Source organism: Vitis vinifera, chromosome 18 (genome assembly GCF_030704535.1).
Source record: "Vitis vinifera cultivar Pinot Noir 40024 chromosome 18, ASM3070453v1".
NCBI classification, from domain to species: Eukaryota; Viridiplantae; Streptophyta; class Magnoliopsida; order Vitales; family Vitaceae; genus Vitis; species Vitis vinifera.
Window position 1 is genome coordinate 33,500,556 of NC_081822.1, and position 21,983 is coordinate 33,522,538.

Genomic DNA, 21,983 nt, shown 5'->3' on the forward strand with positions numbered 1-21,983 from the left:
GATTTTTTTCAATGGCGCTTTCTAAAAGCGTCATTGTAGGCAAATACTTATTATAACAGACTAGTAGATGACGTTTTGGGGAAACGCCATTTAATGTATTTCTCGACACTTAAAAAGCTTTATGGTTAACCTTTTTTCTTATAGTGACATATCTTCCCGTTCCACACTAATCCACAAGAAAAGCAACATGATGTGGTTGTTCTTCCTCTACCCCAAAAAATTTTGGTGTGATAAGGAATTTGGAATTGTTTGGGAGGGAATTTGGACTTTTTGGAAGAGGTGTACGGCTACCACATATTGGAACATAGCCATTTGGAGATTTTTTTTTTTTTGGATAAGGAAGGAGTGGGCCTTTTCTTGGAGTACACAGCTAAAAAGAATTTTGGTGTGATAAGGAATTTGGAAATTTTAAATCTCGGGGGATTATTTTTGGGAAAGCATTTGAAGTGGAAGAGGTGCACAACTACAAGATATTGGAAGACATGATTTGGATGATTTGAGGATTGAAAGGACTCTCTTATTGGAAAGTGAATTAACAGCTCACATGGAGAGAAAGGAGTGGTCCTCATTGTTTTCTACAGGTCTCATGAATCTTTAAATATTGGGAGGAAAAGACTTGAATGTTTGTTAGGTCAATGGATTAACGAAGTTCCGTCCTCCATTCCCACCTATCAAGATTGAATCAATAATAATGTAAATTAAATTAATGTCATATAAATTGAATTTATAAAACAAAACCAAGAGAACTGAATTATTTAAAAAGAAATTGGTTTTAAATTATAATTTATAAATAAACTCTAAAAAAACTAGATTATGGGTTAGAAAATGTACTCTAAAGAGAAAATAAAATTTAAATTTTATAAAATCGCAACGAGTCATATCACCATAACTAGTTATGATAACTACTAATTTTAAATAAATTTATTTTAGTTATTTTTCAAAAAAAAAGAAAGGTAAAAAGATTTTAAATAGGTGTATTTAATTATTTTCTAAAAAATGTTTTATATATGAAATTTATTTTTCAAAAACTAAATTTTATATATGAAATAAATGTTAATCTATTTACACTCAACCTCATAAAAAAAATTAACCCTTTATTTCATTAAAAGAAAAATAAATAAAAAAGAAAACAAGACAAAATTAATTCTGTTGATTTCATAGCTTTCTTTCTTCCTCGGACCCATGTGAGACGCTAAACCCAGTTTGGTCAGACCCATGTGTCACGCTAAACCCAGTCTTTTTTTAAGGCATCAAATGTAGGTGGATGAATGGTAGCTGGAATCAAACTTCTTTCTTGCATTTAAAATAAAATGATAGCTAAAAATATTGCAATCCATTTTTATATTTGATACATGGAGAATAATTTGTAAACAATAGAAAAGATTCGGGATCCAGAGGAGTTCATCGCCGTCTTTCTACCTACCAGTGTTTTCCTGGAATTTCGTTCCGTCTTTTATGAAGAAATTGCCTGCCATTTGAGTTAAGTTGAGTAAGATCTCACAGTGAAGAGTGGATGGCTTTTGCAGACCCTCAAAGTCAAAGAGCGTCTTCTTCTTCTTCTTCCTCTTCTATTTCTACTCGTGGATGGAATTACGATGTTTTCTTGAGCTTTATGGGTGAAGATACTCGCCATAATTTTACAGATCATCTCTACAGAGCTTTGGATCAGAAAGGGATTCGTACCTTTAGGGATCATGAAGAGCTACGAAGAGGAGAAGAGATTGCAGCAGAACTTTTAAAAGCTATTGAAGAGTCAAGGATTTGTGTCGTAATTCTGTCGAAAAACTATGCCCGTTCTAGGTGGTGTTTGGATGAACTGGTAAAGATCATGGGGTGGAAGAAGTGTATGGGACAATTAGTGCTTCCGATTTTCTACCAGGTGGACCCCTCCAATGTGCGAAAACAGAAGGGGAGTTATGGAGAAGCATTAGCCGATCATGAAAGAAATGCAGACGAGGAAGGAATGTCGAAGATAAAGAGGTGGAGGGAAGCGTTGTGGAATGTGGGGAAGATTAGCGGATGGTGTTTAAAGAATGGGTAACTATAACTTCTTTTCTTTGCAATTATATCTGATGATAAATCGTGTTTTCTAAATAAAGCTAAAAGCATATATGATCCAGAGCACTTAATTCATGTTTTGCTGATGTTTGCAACCATTGACTCACCCCATGTGTCATGCTTTGCCACTTGCAGACCCGAGGCACATGTTATTGAGGACATTACTTCCACTGTTTGGAAGAGTTTAAACCGGGAACTCTTACATGTTGAGAAGAACCTTGTTGGGATGGATCGTCGAAGGGCGTCTTCTTCTACTTCTACTTCTACTTCTACTTGTATTGGTCCATGGGAATATGAAGTTTTCTTGAGTTTTAGGGGTCAAGATACCAGACAAAATTTCACAGATCATCTCTATGCAGCTTTGTATCAGAAAGGGATTCGAACCTTTAGAATGGATCATACCAAGGGAGAAATGATTTTGCCAACTACTTTGAGAGCTATTGAGATGTCAAGGTGCTTTCTCGTAATTCTCTCGAAAAACTATGCCCATTCCAAGTGGTGTTTGGACGAGTTGAAGGAGATCATGGAGTCGAGGCGACAAATGGGAAAAATAGTTTTTCCAGTTTTCTATCATGTGAATCCTTCCGATGTGCGAAATCAGGGGGAGAGTTATGGAGAAGCGTTGGCCAATCATGAAAGAAAAATTCCTCTGGAGTATACACAGAAGTTGAGAGCAGCTTTGAGGGAAGTGGGCAATCTTTCTGGATGGCATATACAGAATGGGTAAATATAGCTTGTTCGATTCGCATAATCTTTTGCAAGTATCCTTTTATCTTTCTATACATAATGATAAATCAGAAATCTACTAGAATTTATAATCAGCACATGCATCTTATCCTAAAAAATAAAGTGATGGTGCATGATCAGCTACATCATGCAGCTGAAGTTGTGAAGTTAGAATTGCAGCTTCTTCCCAATTAGGAGACCATTTAATCTACAAATTTAGGACCTTAATTTACATCCCATTAGTATTGCAACCTAGCAAACTAGTATTGAAAACTGATATAGTAAGTAGTACATCCTCATCCATTGAAAAAAAAATAAAAAAAAATCATAGGTCTTCAAATTGGTTCTCCGGGAAAAATGGGAACCAATTTGGAGGTTTTTATTTTTATTTTTATTTTTATTTTTTTAATTTATTGCTAATGCATTACCCTTTCAAATTATAGATTACATTTAAGACTTGAAGTCATGCAGATGACTCAAGGTGGAAGGCAAAACCTAGCTTCTTAATGAGACTTTAAAAATTATATACTTTTAAAATGTACTCCATCTTTTGTTTTATTCAAAATAAAGTCTTTCAAGCTTTATATTTATCCTTGAAATGCATAAAGGAACCCCTTGTTTAATTTGTTCGCACAAAAAAAACTATAGGAAACCCTTGTTTAACTTGTTCACACAAATAAAACCCATAGATTTTTTTTTTTAATTACAATTATTGAGTTAAGTTATTGCCCATATTATATTATTTTGATTAGAATTAGTTTTTTCGAAATCCAAAACAACATTGTGTCTTCTTTCCCTTCTACTAAGAGGGTGTTTTGTAAAACTTAATACTTAATAAAATTAATTTAAAATTTATTCTAAATCATCAAATTAACACATATTTGCTCTCACTAATTTTAACTCCTATTTACTTTGACTAATCTTAAATAATAAATTTATTTGTTAAACATATATTGTAGATGTCTAGAATGGTTAAAAAATATTTACTATAAAAGATGGGTTGTGAATGTGGAGTTATGATTGTGTAATACTCTCACTAAACATGAGGACATGAGGTAAAAGCAATTTGGGATTGAGAATAAAGAACCTAATTTGACTTACTATTTAAAATTATTTTTTACTTTAAATTATAATATTAAGTTATTTAGCTAAACATGCTTAATCAATTAATGACTTAAATTAAGTTATCAAGTCATTAAATTGATCTATCAAAGACCCTCTAAAATTTAATTGATTTCCTATTTCTTTTCATTCTTTTGTATGGTTAATATGTTAGTATGGGAAAACAACTATACATACAAATGCCATCTTAGGATGGACCTAATGAAAAATAAGCTTACGAAAGGAAGAGTACTAAAGTTTAAAATAAAGGTGAACATCATCTAAGAAGGGAGTTGAGTAATCTTTTTAGTATGGATAAAGGTTAGCAAAGATGAAATAAAGGGCAAAATTTAGAATGGTTTTTTATTTTTTATTTTTTGAGATAAAGGTTAACAAAGAAATAAAGGGCAACATGTAAAAACTTTTTTTTTTTTTTCTTATGGTGTTCTAATGCTTATTGAAATGTCTAATTATTTCATCCTTATCCCCTTAACAAATTCTAATTGCCCATGATTCATGTTTTATATGAATCTAAGCATAATCAAGTTTACTTCATGTTTTCTACCATTTGTTGCTCTGTTAGCTCACCTATGTATGTGCCTTATGGCAACAGGTTTGAGTCAGATTTTATCAAGGATATTACTCGCGTTATTTTGATGAAGTTTAGTCAAAAACTCTTACAAGTTGACAAGAACCTCATTGGGATGGATTATCGTTTGGAAGACATGGAAGAAATTTTTCCACAAATAATAGACCCATTATCAAATAATGTTCACATGGTTGGGATCTATGGATTTGGAGGAATTGGTAAGACAACCATGGCTAAAGTTTTATACAACCGAATTGGTGCCCAGTTCATGATTACTAGCTTTATTGCTAATGTTAGAGAGGATTCTAAAAGTCGGGGTCTACTTTATTTACAAAAACAACTTCTTCATGATATCTTGCCAAAAAGGAAGAATTTTATAAGGAATGTTGATGAAGGGATCCATATGATAAAAGACAGACTATGCTTTAAAAAGGTTCTTCTTGTTCTTGATGATGTTGATGATTTGAACCAATTGGAAGCTTTAGCTGGTGATCATAATTGGTTTGGTCCAGGAAGTAGAATTATTGTAACAACCAGAGATAAGCATTTGTTGGAGGTGCATGAAATAGATGCATTATATGAGGCTAAGAAATTAGATCACAAGGAAGCTGTTGAACTATTTTGTTGGAATGCATTTAAACAGAACCATCCAAAAGAAGACTATGAAACACTTTCAAACTCGGTGGTACATTATGTTAATGGTCTTCCATTAGGTCTTAAGGTTTTGGGTTGTTTCCTATATGGCAAGACAGTATGTCAATGGGAAAGTGAATTGCAAAAACTACAAAGGGAACCTAACCAAGAAATCCAACGTGTGCTTAAGAGAAGTTATGATGTATTAGATTACACGCAACAACAAATATTCTTAGATGTTGCTTGCTTCTTTAATGGAGAGGATAAAGATTTTGTTACTAGAATCCTAGATGCTTGCAACTTCTATGCAGAGAGTGGAATAGGAGTCCTTGGTGATAAATGCTTCATAACTATCTTAGACAATAAGATATGGATGCATGATTTGTTACAACAAATGGGACGAGACATTGTTCGACAAGAATGTCCTAAAGACCCTGGAAAATGGAGTAGATTGTGCTATCCTGAGGTTGTAAATCGTGTATTGACAAGAAAAATGGTAAGAACAAATGCAAATGAATCTACTTTCATGCTTAAGGTTATTCCGAATACCTAAGCTTCAACAATATCATTTTTGTTTAAGTTACATGTCTTACTTTACTTTTATGCATTTTGCTTTACTCATCATCTAATCTTGTTTATCAGGGAACAGAGGCAATTGAAGGCATACTTCTAAACTTGTCTAGATTGATGCGGATACACATTTCTACTGAAGCTTTTGCAATGATGAAGAATCTTAGACTGCTCAAAATCTATTGGGATCTAGAATATGCTTTTATGAGGGAGGATAATAAAGTAAAGCTGTCCAAAGACTTTGAATTCCCTTCTTATGAGCTAAGATATCTCCATTGGCATGGATATCCTTTGGAATCTTTACCATTAGGATTTTATGCAGAGGACCTTGTTGAACTTGACATGTGTTATAGCAGCTTAAAACGACTTTGGGAAGGTGACTTGGTATGATGATTGATTGTTTGTTCGTGTTTCTTCTTTGATTAAACTCTAAAGTTCATGAAAGCTGATATATCAAAGTAATTTATTTTTGTTTTTGTTTTTTATGTTACAGCTTGTTGAAAAGTTAAATACTATAAAAGTTAGTTTCTCTCAACACCTCATTGAAATTCCAGACATGACAGTTACTGCACCCAATCTGGAGAAACTTGAAGAATTTGAAGAAAAATATGAAGAATTTGAAGACAAAATATGGAGGAACACCTCAATTCATTCTGTGATACCTCACTTTACAATGAATGAAAGCATAAATAAATAGCCTACGGATATGAGACAATTCCGGAATGGAATTTCCCTTACATGGAAAGTGAATAAACTACTCTTACATGGGAAGTGAATAAACTACTCTTACATGGAAAGTGAATAAACTACCTTGCTAGAATTACTCCTAAATATATAAACTACTCTTACATGGAAAGTGAATAAACTACATTGCTAGAATTACTCCTAAATCAATTATAATAAAGGCTGTACATTACACTAATTAGGGAAGTAAACAGAGGATGTTGGCTTGATTTCCAACACTCCCCCTCAAGCCGCGTTGTAGATGTTGATCATTCCAAGTTTTTCTGTCAGATCTTCGAAGTTAACTCGAGTAAGAGCTTTTGTGAGAATGTCAGCCGTTTGACAGTTTGTCGGAGTGTAGCTGACTTTGAAAACTCCTTCTTCAATCTTTTCCTTGATAAAGTGTCGATCTATCTCCACGTGCTTAGTTCGATCATGATGAACCGGATTCTTAGCGATACTGATGGCAGCTTGATTGTCGCAGTATAACACCATGGGATGCTTTAATGGAACCCGTAATTCTTCTAACAGCCTGTTCAACCAGATTCCCTCGCAGATACCTTGTGCCATAGCACGAAATTCTGCCTCAGCACTGCTACGGGCTACCACTGACTGTTTCTTGCTTCGCCATGTAACCAAGTTCCCCCAGACAAATGAACAATAGCCTGAAGTTGATCTCCGATTAGTCACTGAACCTGCCCAATCTGCATCTGAAAAAATCTCAATCTCTTTATTTGTTGTTCTTTGAAAGAAGAGACCCTTTCCCAGTGTCATCTTGAGGTATCTCAATATTCTGATCACAGCAGTCATGTGTTTTTCGGTTGGATTATTCATGAATTGACTTACCACACTAACGGAGAAGCCGATGTCTGGCCTTGTATGAGAAAGATAGATGAGTTTCCCCACAAGACGTTGATATCTTCCTTTATCAACTGGCGCACTTCCATCACTTTCTTCCAGTTTGACAGTTGTATCCATAGGTGTTTCTGCCGGCTTGCATCCTAGCATTCCTGTTTCATTCAATAAGTCCATAACATATTTGCGTTGTGAGACTGCTATACCTTTCTTTGACCTAGCAATCTCCATTCCGAGAAAGTACTTGAGGTTTCCAAGATCCTTGATCTCAAATTCCTTTGTCAGTAATTTTTTAAGTAAGTCAATTTTCTCTTCATGATCACCTGTCAAAATTATGTCGTCCACATATACAATGATAATTGCCAGTTTCCCTTCTGGGAAGTGTTTCACAAATAATGTGTGATCGGATTGACATTGAACGAATCCGTACCCTTTCACTACCTTAGTGAACCGTTCAAACCAGGCCCTGGGAGATTGTTTGAGACCATACAAGGATTTTCGGAGTCTGCAAACCTTGTTGAAATTTGATGTCGTCTCAAGTCCAGCAGGAATGTCCATGTAAACTTCTTCCTCTAAGTCACCATTGAGGAAGGCATTCTTCACATCAAGTTGGTGAAGAGACCAATCGAGATTAGCTACCAAGGATAAAAGTACACGAACAGTATTGAGCTTGGCAACTGGAGCAAAAGTTTCTTGATAGTCAATGCCATAAGATTGGGTGAATCCTTTGGCAACCAACCGAGCCTTATACCTGTCCACATTACCATCTGCCTTGTACTTTACTGTGAAAATCCACTTACACCCAACTGGTTTCTTACCTCTTGGGAGGTCAGTAATTTCCCACGTACCATTCTTTTCCAGCGCCCGAACTTCCTCATCGACTGCCGCCTTCCACTTAGGATACTTGAAAGCTTCCTGAATATTCTGAGGAACTTGTATCTCTGTGATGCTAGAAGTGAATGCACGAAACGTAGGTGATAGCTTATCATAAGAAATAAAATTTCCAATGGGATGCTGAGTGCATGATCTAACTCCTTTCCTCCAAGCTATGGGCATATTAAGAATATCATTTTCTAACTCGGAATCAACAGTACCATCAGGAGCGTTGTTACCTGGAAGTTTGCTTGGATTAGGACCCGGTTCTGCCTCATGGGTTTGTTGAGAAAGTGTTCTTTCCTCCGTTTCCTCTTGGATGTGCTCCTTATCCCACAAGTCAACAATGGACTCGGGTTGATTAAATGACTCTGGAGGAATGTGATTTTCAGTGGTGATGGGTGACTCACTGAATGACTCAAGATCCCAAAATTGATATTCCTGAGTTGAATTCTCCCCCTGAATATCGTTTTTGGGATAGTAAGGTTGGGTTTCAAAAAAGGTGACATCCATTGAATTGTAGAATTTTCTTGTGACCGGAGAGTAACACTTATACTCTTTTTGATTTGAAGAATACCCAAGAAAGATGCACTTGAGTGACCTAGGATCAAGTTTACTTCTATGTTGTTGATTGATATGAACAAAGACAGAGCACCCGAAAATTTTGGGTGGGACGGTGGAGATGAGACGAGTAGTCGGAAAGGATTTTAGGAGTGTTTGACAAGGTGTTTGGAATTTTAGTACCCTAGACGGCATCCTATTGATGAGGTAGGCTGCCGTAAGGACAGCTTGCCCCCAGAATAATTTTGGAACATTCATGGAGAACATTAGTGATCTAGCCACCTCTAACAAATGCCTATTTTTCCTTTCAGCAATTCCGTTTTGTTGTGGGGTATCAACACATGAACTTAAGTGAACTATCCCTTCTTGTGCTAGAAATTCTCCTAGAATGGAGTTGAAATAATCCCTAGCATTATCAGACTTTAGAATTTGTATTTTTGACTGGAATTGGGTCTGAATCATATTTTTAAAATTTTTGAAAATTTGACTCGTTTCAGATTTTTCTTTCATGAGGAATACCCAAGTTAATCTAGTGTGATCATCTATGAATGAGACAAACCACCTAGTACCAGTTACATTTTTTATTCTTGACGGACCCCAGATATCGCTATGAATCATTGAGAATGGACTAGACTCTTTATAGGGTTGAATGGGAAAATGAGACTGGACTTGCTTTGATAATTGACAGATTTCACACTCAAAGGATTTTGGATTTTTATTAAATAATGAAGGAAATAAATGCTTGAGATACATAACATTTGGATGACCTAAGCGATAGTGCCACAACCTAATTGCACTATCGTTATTTTGACATGAAACCGAAAAAGAATTACTACCAACTGTCATTTGAGGTTGTTCTTGTGGATCATGGCGCTCCTTAAGGATGTAGAGTCCAGAGCATTCCTCAGCATTGCCAATCGTCTTCCCCGAATCCAAATCCTGAAATTCACAGTGAGTGGAGGAAAAATTAGTAATACACCTCTTTTCCTTAGTGAGTTTACTAATTGACAATAGATTACAGTCCAAGTTAGGAACAAGGAGAACAGAGTTGAGAGTAAGATCCCTTGATAGCACAACTGAACCTGTTCCGGCAACCTTTGATAGTGAACCATCTGCTATTCGGACTGTTAAATTATTTGGACATGAGCTATATGTATCAAAAATTGTCGCATCTCCCGTCATATGATCAGATGCTCCTTAGTCCACTATCCAAGGTTTTTTACGTTTCTTACCAGCAGTGAAGGCACTCAAAAAATTACCTTTGTGAGCCAAGGTTCCGGAACCAATGACCTGGTTGGAAGATGAGCCAGTTTGTGACTGTACTGACAAAAGAGGAGACAGTAGTTTCTGAAGCATCTCCATTAAAGATGAAGAGGATGAGACAGGATTAAACCTGCTCTGATACCATGAAGAATTTGAAGAAAAATATGAAGAATTTGAAGACAAAATATGGAGGAACACCTCAATTCATTCTGTGATACCTCACTTTACAATGAATGAAAGCATAAATAAATAGCCTACGGATATGAGACAATTCCGGAATGGAATTTCCCTTACATGGAAAGTGAATAAACTACTCTTACATGGGAAGTGAATAAACTACTCTTACATGGAAAGTGAATAAACTACCTTGCTAGAATTACTCCTAAATATATAAACTACTCTTACATGGAAAGTGAATAAACTACATTGCTAGAATTACTCCTAAATCAATTATAATAAAGGCTGTACATTACACTAATTAGGGAAGTAAACAGAGGATGCTGGCTTGATTTCCAACAAAACTAATTCTTGATGGTTGTTCAAGTTTGCTTGAGGTTCACCCATCTATTGGAAAGCTGAACAAGCTTATTTTATTGAATTTGAAAAATTGCAAAAAGCTTATTTGTTTTCCCAGCATCATCGACATGAAAGCGCTTGAAATTCTCAATTTCTCTGGCTGCTCAGGGCTCAAGAAGTTTCCAAATATTCAAGGTAACATGGAAAATTTATTGGAGCTTTATTTAGCTTCAACTGCTATTGAGGAACTTCCCTCCTCAATTGGGCATCTCACTGGACTTGTTTTATTGGATCTGAAATGGTGCAAAAATCTTAAGAGTCTTTCGACAAGTATTTGTAAGTTGAAATCCCTTGAAAATCTCTCTCTTTCTGGATGTTCAAAACTTGAAAGTTTTCCAGAAGTGATGGAGAATATGGACAATTTGAAAGAGCTTCTTTTAGATGGGACACCTATCGAAGTGCTACCCTCATCAATTGAACGTCTCAAAGGCCTCGTTTTATTGAATCTGAGGAAATGCAAAAACCTTGTGAGTCTTTCAAACGGCATGTGTAATTTGACATCTCTTGAAACACTCATTGTCTCCGGTTGTTTACAATTAAACAATTTGCCGAGGAACCTCGGGAGCCTGCAACGTCTAGCACAGCTCCATGCAGATGGAACTGCTATAACACAACCTCCTGACTCGATTGTTCTTTTGAGAAACCTGCAAGTATTGATCTATCCTGGATGTAAAATATTAGCACCTACCTCATTGGGTTCGCTCTTTTCATTCTGGTTATTGCATGGAAACAGTTCAAATGGGATTGGTTTGCGCTTGCCTTCTAGTTTTTCTAGTTTCAGGTCCTTATCAAATTTAGACATAAGTGACTGCAAACTAATAGAAGGAGCAATCCCCAACGGTATTTGCTCCTTAATCTCATTGAAGAAATTAGATCTAAGCCGGAACAATTTTCTAAGCATACCTGCTGGCATCAGTGAACTTACAAACCTAAAAGACCTTCGATTGGGGCAGTGCCAGAGTCTCACAGGAATTCCGGAGCTTCCACCAAGTGTCCGAGACATAGATGCACACAATTGCACAGCTCTTTTGCCAGGCTCATCAAGTGTAAACACATTGCAAGGGCTACAGTTCCTATTCTATAATTGCTCCAAACCAGTTGAGGACCAATCCAGTGATGATAAGAGGACAGAATTACAAATATTTCCACATATTTATGTGTCTTCCACTGCTTCTGATTCCTCTGTGACTACTTCACCTGTTATGATGCAGAAATTGCTTGAAAATATTGCATTTAGTATTGTTTTTCCTGGCACTGGGATTCCTGAGTGGATCTGGCATCAGAATGTGGGATCTTCTATAAAAATTCAGCTACCTACAGATTGGCATAGTGATGACTTCTTGGGATTTGCTCTCTGCTCTGTTCTTGAACATCTTCCTGAGAGAATTATATGCCATTTGAATTCTGATGTTTTTAATTATGGGGACTTGAAAGACTTCGGCCATGATTTCCATTGGACAGGCAACATTGTTGGGTCAGAACATGTCTGGCTGGGTTATCAACCATGTTCCCAGTTGAGGTTGTTTCAATTCAATGACCCCAATGAGTGGAATCACATTGAGATTTCTTTTGAAGCAGCCCACAGATTCAACTCAAGTGCATCCAATGTGGTGAAGAAGTGTGGCGTATGTCTTATATATGCAGAAGATCTTGAAGGAATCCATCCACAAAATAGAAAACAGCTTAAGAGTAGGGGATGTAATGTAGTTGAGAGAAGCAGTGACAGAGCAGGACTCAATCGAAGTGGAATGGACTCTAGTTCTAGTGGCAGCAGTGATGGACCCACCAATGATCCCACGCTCAAGCTCAAGCGCAAACGTCCTCAAGAATGACTACCATCATCCAGGTCTTTTTTCCAATAAAATTCTCTTTTCTGTTGATTTGGTCATGCATTCTCAAAATCAGTGATGATATTTTTCGTCAATAATTCTCAGCGAACTCCTCCAATCATGTCTATATATTATATCTCCGTCTGACTTTTCGGTGAGTCATCAACTTTTCTATTATTGAGATATATTGATTGAAGCAACTGAAATTCTCTTAGTCCTTTTTTCTTGTATTCTTTGATAGTTTAGGCAGATAGTTTGGTTTGAATCTGAACTTTGATTATGCTGAAATTTGTTATTAAGCCTTCATAATTAGTTGTTGACAGTGTTGAGTTTTATTTAGCACTTGGTGGCGAATATGGGGAGTTTGATTAAGAAAATGAAGCAAAGTTGGTATTGGGTGATGAATGCAAGTTGCCTGATGAAACACCCAACATGCTTCTTTTCTGAGTATGAATGATTCTTTGCATTATAACCTTCAAGTTTTAATAGTAATAGTTTTGGTTGTGTTATGAGCATTAGAAACTTATGAGATGTTGAGTACTAGGATAGAAACTGCAGGAACATTTGCCAACATTTATGATGTTTGAGTCGTAAAATCCGGTTCTTCTACATTTTGTTTAACATGCGTTTGACAATCATGGCAAATTGTAACATTCAAAAATTTCTTTGGGTGGAAATGATAAGAATCTTGAGTTACACTATGTGACAAACTGTTCCTCTTTTGCAGAGGCCAGAATCAGAATTTCCATGGAGGGAGATCATTTTCTTGCTTTCTGCAGAGCAACTCCTTTGCAAATGCAGCGATTCCAGGAGCTTGGAATCTAGTTGGTTTCTTTTATGTGATAAATTGGGTAGAAACTTATTAAAACTTTTATACAATGCATATATCATTAAACTATTTGTCACCATTTTTCTGAGTATATGATTCGAACCCTGCTGGTATTGATTTTAATGCCTTTGATAATTATAACGTACCTAATGAATTAGGTTTTAGAATAAGGCAAAGTAGAATTTGTATTTTTGGTTCCTGAATTTTTTATTTGATTGGTAGTGAGCATTTGACCTGGTCATCGCATTCCACTAGTGATTTTCCAAGAATAATTTTTCATGATCAAAATCTTTGAGAATGAAGAGTCTCCAATTGTCATCTACTCTCTATGAAGATGACTTTATAAGCTTGTTTACTACTGATTTAATTTGAGAAATTCATTCATTTTTATTGGCTGTAGCCCAATTTTACTCATATTTTTGAAGTTACGAAAATAGTTGGATAGTGTGTTCCCTGAAAAGAAAGTATCAAATAATTTGAATCATGGCTGGTCTAAACTCACAACCACACTTGGAACTACATATAAGACTGCAACCTTTCAGTAGAATAAAAGAAGAAACTGCATTTATGAACTGAATGTAAGTATGTAGGTATAGATATCCATAGCAAATTAAAAGCATAAACCAGCAACAACAACCCAACATCCATCAAACTTCAAAAACTTGTCAGTAACACCATTAATACACAACCCAAAAATTCCAATAGTTATGATATGTTTCCGGAGCTTTAGAGGAGAAGACACCCGCAATAGCTTCACTGCCCATCTCTACAAGGAGCTATGCACCAAAGGAATCAACACTTTCATCGACAATGACAAGCTTGAGAGGGGTGATGTCATAGCTTCTGCGCTTGTTGCGGCTATTGAAAACTGCAAGTTTTCTGTCATTGTTTTGTCAGAAAATTATGCTTCTTCCAGGTGGTGTTTGGAGGAGCTGGTAAAGATTCTAGAGTGCATGAGAACCAAGGGACATGGAGAGGGTGCTGATTTATGAAAACTTAATGAAATTTCAAATCAATAGGAATTAGGTGTATTTAGTGAAAACTTTGGAGGAGGTGAATGAAATTAACCTATTTTTGAAAATGTAGATTGGAATGAGTTTTTTTTTTTTTTTTTAATTATACATTTGATTGTGTACATCTTCTTTATAATTTCTATTCTGTAATGATTGATTTTGATTTTGTACATATTTTTAATTATTTTCCTTAATAATCATAGAATGAGCAAGAAGGACCAATATTTTGAAAAGGTACCTAGGTCAACAACCAGTTAGTTTGGACTTTTTCAACTTGGGTATATATATAGTAGGGTTAGTAAAAAATAGTGCGAGTAAAAATGAGGACATGAGGAATTGAAATGAACGATATCAAATTTGTTTTTTGAAGGTCATAGATGGTTAAAACAAGGGCCCAAGCATTCCCTAACCAACCTTGGGTTAAAGTAGAATTTGTGCTTGTTCCAAATTTTTTAGACTTCATACTAGGCTAGCCTTAGGCTAGCTCAATCGATTCCAAGGTTTGAGAAAATGCGTCATCATTAAAAAGAAATCCTAAAACAACAAATATATCTTCTATGCACAAGTCTTTTGGTAGGTTCCATTCATGAGCAGCAATATTAAAGAAAGATAATTTTAATAATCTTCTAACAAGAGCTTGAAACAACTAAAACAAGACGAGAGGAGGTTGCCCGGTAGTGAGAAGCAACTTCGTAGAGGATTTTTTTATTTTAAGAATCCTCTAACAATAGGAGAGGATCTTTTAGGTAAAAACAAACTACTTTTCCTCGTGAAAGCATCTTTTGATATAAGGTACTTCTATTTTAACCGCTTTTTATAAGGTTGAGTGGACAACTTGCTTACATATGCATCATCTAGGAAAATACAAGCTACTTTTACTCATGAAAGCATATTTAGAAATAAACTATTTTTCTTAAACGACTTTTATTTTAACCATTTTTTACAACGTTTGGTGGACAACTTGTCACACGAATCCTTTAGGAAAATACAAACTACTTTTCCTTTCTTCTCCACTATTGTGGAAATATGCCTTTCTTTTAATATGCATCATAATTATGTTTGTTCTAATATACTTGGATATATTTTTCCAAAGAACCAAAAATTCATGTAAAGTGCGATTAATAGTATTTTTATCTGAAGTGCTTTTAGTGGAAGTATTTTTTAGAGAATCGTCTATCAAGTTCTTTTTTTTTAGGAAGTAACACAAATGATTTTTCAAGACATGGGAGAACAATGCGACTTTCATTATACTAATAAAACTATCAAGTGGATCCTTTCAATCTTATGAATACTAATATGTGAATATGAATAAGAGAATAAAGTAGTACTTAAGTGAATAAGATCATAAATAAAAGAAACTAATTATAGAATAAAACAGTATTCAAGTTTTAACAATATTGATTAGAACCGTGCAGATGAAATCAAAATAGAGCATGTAAATCAATCCAAGAACATACTATTATATTACAAGAAATGCCTTTTAATTCAAATGCTTCAGCTCCTTGGCAGGCAGTGGGAGTCAGTCCTTATCTATCACCTCCTATCTTCAAAATCTTCCATTCTTAGGGTTTTTCCCTTTCCTGCTTCTTCTCCTACAACTTCCGCTAGAACGACCTTCCTCACCACTCCATCACCCCAGTTCAGTGGATTGCCAATGCGGCCGACCTCACAGGAACGAAGATCACTCAACTTCGATTCACAAAATATTGTAGCAGGGCTGCCATGAAACACATCCTCACAGGACTGCAAAAGCAGCACATACAGGAGATTCCAAGAATCTAGTATTAAAATCAATATGGAGGCATTGGCATAGTTGCTGACTACTGAATCATTCACGTAGTGAAGAACAATAAGGACTTGTTTGGCACGAAGTCTTGCCTTTATCGTAGTGCTCCGTGTTAAACCCAGAAAGCCTGCCCTTATAGGAATTTCAAACCTAGATTTTTACACCCTGATACTTTTGAAAGAAGTTTTCCTTGTCTCTTCAAATCTTATCCAACATGGTCAGAAGAGATGGAACGCACTTCCTCCATGCGCCGTTGAAGCCTTTTGTCTGCTCGCGAAGGTACCTGATGAGTTTCACCTACAAAACGTCTCACGATACCATTATCATTGGGAATAATTTATAGTATACGAGCCTCCACTTCACTAGCTAATCGTATCAAATCTCTCACGACAGCATCATCGAGGGGACCAATTAATTTCATAAGAGCACTTATTTCACTAGCTAATTGTGTCAAATCTCTCACGATAGCATCATCATCAGGATCAATTAGTTCTATAAGAGCCCCTATTTCAGCAGTTAATTTTATCAAATCTCTCATGATATCATTGGGACTAGCTGATTGTATAGAAGCCTTTATTGAATTAGCTACTGATATCAAATTTCTCACGATATCATTATCATGGCGACTAGTTAATTGAGTACGAGCCGTTATTCTACTTGTCGATTGTATCAAATTTCTCAGAATAAATTCGCTCATTTTCTTAAAAAATCGTACCACTGGTCCCTACCATCATCAATTGATTTTCTCAAAGGCTTATCCATGCCTTTTCCAAAATGCTCTGGACAATTTTCTCAATAAGCTTAGCCTCATTAATTCCTGCCATGATTACAGAACAAAGAATAATAGGCATGATCCGTTGGTTTAAATGGTGACTGCTACTATTGCAATTTTCTTTAGTAATTTTTTCTTTTCCTTCTTTTTAAGGAAGGAAACAAGTTTAAAAATTTACTAATCACTGTTTAAATAAAACATTTAAAAAGGAGTTTGGCTTATGACAACTCTAAGAGAGTGTTTGTTTTTTTGTTTTAACTTTTTATTGAAAACAATTTTTTTTTCAGACTTTAAGTTGTTTGTTTTTCTACTTTTTTTATAACTTATTATAAACTTTTTGTTAAAAAGAAAAAACTAAAATATTTGACTTTTTCTAAATAAAAAAAGTAATATATTGATTTTTCTTTACTTCTTAATATTTAATAGAAATAAAATATTACAAAAATAAATAACCTAATACTTAACACTATTAAGTATTAAAGTTCTATTTAGAGTTAAGTAAAAAGACAAACATCACCTTAATATTTAAATCTAATAGATGTAATTCTACAATTATGGAAGTCTATACTTAAGTATAAGTGGACAATCTTAATACATTCATAATATTTCCTTAGCCAATTTTGATTTTATTAATAATGATGATAATAATAATAATAATAATAATAATAGAAACATATTAAAAATACAGGGTTTAAAAACTTACCAATTCCTTGAATCCCAACCACAGATAAATTGGCAACTTGTCTAAGAGCATCCCTCCAAATCCGCACCATCTCCCTATTCTCCAAATTCTTTTCATGTTTAGCCAAGGCTTCTCCAAATTTGCCCCTTTGATTCCCCACATCTGATGGATTGATCTTATAGAAAATTGGAAGAACCCTCTGTCCCTTTGTTCACCTGCACTCATCTTCACAAGCTCCCCTAGGCACCAGCTAGATGACGCATAAATTTCTGATAAAAGACCGACAGAAGCAGTGGAGTTCTCGATAGCTGTAACAAGTGCAGGGGTTATGGCTTGCCCCACCTTAAGCTTCTTATCATCTATAAAAACGTTGATTCCCTTCTGGCACAACTGCTTATAGAGATGAGCAGTGAAGGAATTACGAGTGTCTTCACCTCTAAAACTGAGAAAAAGAAGCCATTGTCGAGATGGAAAGAGATGAAGAGATTTGAGTAAAGAGAAAGAGAGAGATGAAGATAATTTGAGTTAAGAAAACGTCATTAACGAGAAGTAGAGAGGTGAAGAGATTTGAGTTAATAAGAAGAAGAGATTGTCGAGAAGGAGAGAAATGAAAAGCTTTAAGTTAAGAAAAAACCATTATAAGGAATTTAGTAGAGAAATGAAGAGATTTGAATCATAAAGCCATTATTGAGAAGAAGCCATCGTCAAGGAGAGAGATGAAGAGATTTGAGTAAAGAAGAAGCCATTATTGAGAAGTAGAGAGATATGAGTTATAAAGTTATTGTCGAGAAGAAGCCATTGTTGAGAAAGAGAGATGAAGGGAATTGAGTTAAGAAAAAACCATTGTGGAAAAGTGGAGGGATGAAGAGATGTGAGCTATATAGCCATTGTCAATAAGTAGAGAGATGAGGAAGAAGGAGAAGGAAAAAAAACAGAAGAAGTCATTATCGAGAAGCAGAGAGACGAAGAGATGTAAGTTATAAAGACTTCAAGTGTAACTTCAAATAATTAACTTGTAGAGAAAAGGTGCTTGATCAATCTATTAAAATAATTTGGGATATTACAGATGAAGATTTCATGAACAAACAGATAATAATAATAATAACTGAAGAATACGACCGAGAAATCTAAACACAAGAGAATCATGATCAATAGTAATAACTAAAAACAGTGACAAGTGTTTGGTGATGATGCTTTTTTTCACTACAAAACTTGCAACAAACGAGGGGAATAAGTTGCTTCTACAATAGGTAAAGAAAATGCTCCCATTTTTAGGTGGACGAGAGCACGTTGAAGGCTGGAAGAGATGGTCAATGCCATGTGACATTGGTCAAACTATTTGCTTCAAAAGCTTGAAGGATAGAAGGTAAGATAAAAGCCGCGTGACATTAATTGGTCAAAATAAAACTAGTTTACTTCAAAAGCAAGGCAAACGAGTGGAAGCAATTTTTTTTTATATAGGTAAATAAAGCTTGTATTAGAAGTGCCTAAAAGCGGCGAAAAAAATTACACACGAAGTATACAATCAGAAGCCCTAAGAAACTAGGTAAAGAAGCCAAATTAAAAACTTTTCCCCTAACTAGACATATAGCCAATTTATAAAATCAATCATAGACAAAGTATGATCCTCTATAAAAACCCTAACCCAATTTACAAGAGTATACAAAAATGAATGTTTTAAAGCTTGGTCTAACTGTTCGATATCATTGAACGCTCTTTCATTTCTTTCCTTCCATAAGGTCCACATTAAACATAAAAGGGCAGCCCTCCAAGCCTTCTCCCTCTTCTTACCCACAAAGACATCATGCCAATTAAGCAAATTCCTTTTAATCGAAGAATGCAAAACCCACTGTACACCAAAAAGGGAGAAAATCAAACTCCAAAGCATTGTACTATTTTCACAAAATAAGATTAAATGATTGTTAGTGTCCTCTTTCTCGTTACACAAGTAGCGCCTATTTGACATATTCTATCCCCTTCTTTTGAGCTGATCAAGGGGTTAAAAATTTGTTCCAAGATGCTTCCTTAACAAAAAAGCTTGCTCTCATTAGAGTCCAAGACCTCCAAATAATATCCTAAGGAAAAGGATCACTAGAGGCCCTCATGAAGGAATGGTAGAGGGATCTAATAGAGAAAATGCCATCCCTACTTTCTTTCCAACTCAAAACATCCCCCACTTTTCTTCTCACTACCAAAGGATGCCGTTTCAAGAACAAACCCTCCACTTTCTCCAATTCCCAATCATTAAAATACTTGGGGAAGTGAGGATTCCAACAACCCAACTCCCCACTCCCTTCCCAAGAATTTGACACCCACTCATCTTTATTAACAACCAACCGGTATAAGTTAAGGAAATCTTCTTTCAATGTTTAGTCCTCACATCACAAGTCCTTCCAAATTTTGACCTTCTTCCCATTCTTAACAATAAAGCGATATCTGCAACAAATACCCTCCCATTCTTTTCTAATGGCTTTCCACACCCCCACACCGTAGCCTCTCCTTGCTACTCTCGAACACCACTCTCCTTCCTCTAACCTAAATTTGTTGATTATGACTTGTTTCCAAAAGGTATCACTCTTTACCACAAATCTTTAACTCCACTTCCCAAGTAAGGCTTTGTTTAGAACCAAAAGTCTACAAATTCCCAAGCCCCGCTCCTTCTTATAAGTACAAACCAAGCTCCAATTCACCAAGTGGGGTTTTTTTCTCTAAGGCACCACCGTCCCACAAAAAGTCCCTTTGAATCTTTTCAAGTCTTACACATGCCTTCCACAGAATAACAAAGAGAGAAAGGAAATAAATTCGAAGGCTTGATAAAGTGCTTTTTATCAAGGTGAGCCTTCCCCCCTTAGAGAGATAGTGCCTCTTCCATAAAGACAATCTTTTCCTGAATCTCTCATCCACTGCATCCCATACCCTTGAAACCTAAAGGGAGTCCCAAATAAGAAGTGGAAAGCTTCCTAACTCTATACCCCATCGCTGAAGCAACATCCTCCCAAGACTCTAACCTTCCTATGGTAATAACCTCACTTTTATTTCTATTCACTTTTAAATCAGAGATTGCCTCAAACTAGAAAAACACCCAACTCAAGTATCTCAGATGGTTGCTATTGACATTACAAAAAATTATAGTGTCATTAGCAAATAGGAAATGAATCAAGTCTCTCCCTTATCCACTGCTTCTTCCCACCTTAAACCCCTTAATGAAGTCCCCACAACTGGCTTTAGGCAGCAGTTGATTGAGAGTCTCCATGACCAAAATGAAAAAATAGGGAGATAACGGGTCCCTTTGTCTCAAGCCTCTAGTGCTATGGAAAAAGCTTAATGGAGTTCTGTTGATTAAAACTAAAGCTAGAAATAGAAATACACTAACTAATCCAGCTAATCCATCTTTCCCCAAAACCCATTTTAGTCATAATAGAAAGAAGATAGTCCCAATTGACATGGTCAAACACCTTCTCAATGTCCAATTTTAGGAGAAGGCCAGGAATGTTGACCTTTAACCTAGAATCCATAGCCTCATTTGAGATAAGGGCAGCATCCAAAATATGCCTACCTTGAATAATGGCTTGTTGACTATCTGAAACCAACTTCCGCATGGCTGACTTCAACCTGTTTGCCAGGACTTTGGCAAACAACTTGTACAATCCACCAACCAGGTTGATTAGTCTGAAGTCTTTCAACTCCTCTGCACCATTTTTTTGGAATCAAAACTAGGAAAGTGGAGTTTAAACTCCTTTGGAATGTGCCAAGGCTGAAGAAATCTTCAAAGAGGGTTATAATCTCAACTTTTGTGAAATCCTAATATAAGTGCCAAAACGCAGTGGTGAAGCTGTTTAGACTTGACTTTTTGTCACCAGAAAGGCTGGAAAGGGCTTTAAACACCTTTTCTTCCAAAAAAAGGCTTCTCTAAACTTCTGGGCCTATCTTTTTCCAACACTCTAAATTGAAGATTCCCAAGGCTTGGTCTCCAGTCCCCATTTTTAGTCAGTAGAGTCTGGTAAGCCATGCCACCCTAGCCTTGATATCCTCATTGTTAGTCAAAATAACCCCATTAATTTTCACCTTGGATAATAGATTCCTTCTTGCTCGGGCATTGGCCACCTTATGAAAAAACCCGGTGTTTTTGTTGCCCTCATTTAACCAGATTTCCCAAAATTTCTGTCTCCAAGAAGCTTCTTCCAATAAAACCCATTTCTTATACTCTTTGACAACCCCATTTCTAGCCTTTGCCTCCTTAATAGAGAGGGGATTAACTCTCCCTTGGAATCCTATAAATGAACTCGAGAAAAGGCTTCTGATTTCTTATAGGAGAGGTTGCCAAAAATTTCTTTATTCCACACTATGAGATCCTTTTTAAGAGCCTTCAATGTCTCATCAAGACAATGACTAGTATTCCTTGTAACTAAGTACTCAGTCCACCACTTCCTCACTAACTCTTTGAAACCATTCGATAATAGCCACATATTCTCAAAACGGAAAAGAGTCTTGCCCCTTTTAACCCCTCCACCCTCTAGTGTAATAGGATAGTGATCAGAGACGAT

The 21,983-nt window shown here is 35.8% G+C and overlaps 1 protein-coding gene across 1 annotated transcript; it reads left to right on the top strand.

Annotated features, from left to right (window-relative positions):
* The first annotated feature begins 1,311 nt into the window (after positions 1-1,311).
* On the top strand, positions 1,312-13,327 carry LOC100261860 (disease resistance protein RUN1). The gene is made up of 8 exons (XM_059734595.1): positions 1,312-2,037; positions 2,194-2,781; positions 4,499-5,603; positions 5,750-6,061; positions 6,171-6,356; positions 6,885-7,031; positions 10,477-12,511; positions 13,085-13,327. Exons 1-7 carry the CDS (start codon positions 1,514-1,516, stop codon positions 12,358-12,360), a joined length of 4,746 nt encoding a protein of 1,581 aa, XP_059590578.1. The 5' UTR covers positions 1,312-1,513; the 3' UTR covers positions 12,361-12,511; positions 13,085-13,327.
* The last annotated feature ends 8,656 nt before the right edge of the window (positions 13,328-21,983 follow it).

What these genes read in the sequence shown, in the direction of transcription:
- LOC100261860 (XM_059734595.1), top strand. Translation starts at nt 1,514, where the DNA reads ATGGCTTTTGCAGACCCTCAAAGTCAAAGAGCGTCTTCTTCTTCTTCT. An exon ending in GGATGGCATATACAGAATGG is followed by an intron (nt 2,782 to 4,498) that starts GTAAATATAGCT and finishes TTATGGCAACAG; the next exon opens with GTTTGAGTCAGATTTTATCA. An exon ending in GTGTATTGACAAGAAAAATG is followed by an intron (nt 5,604 to 5,749) that starts GTAAGAACAAAT and finishes CTTGTTTATCAG; the next exon opens with GGAACAGAGGCAATTGAAGG.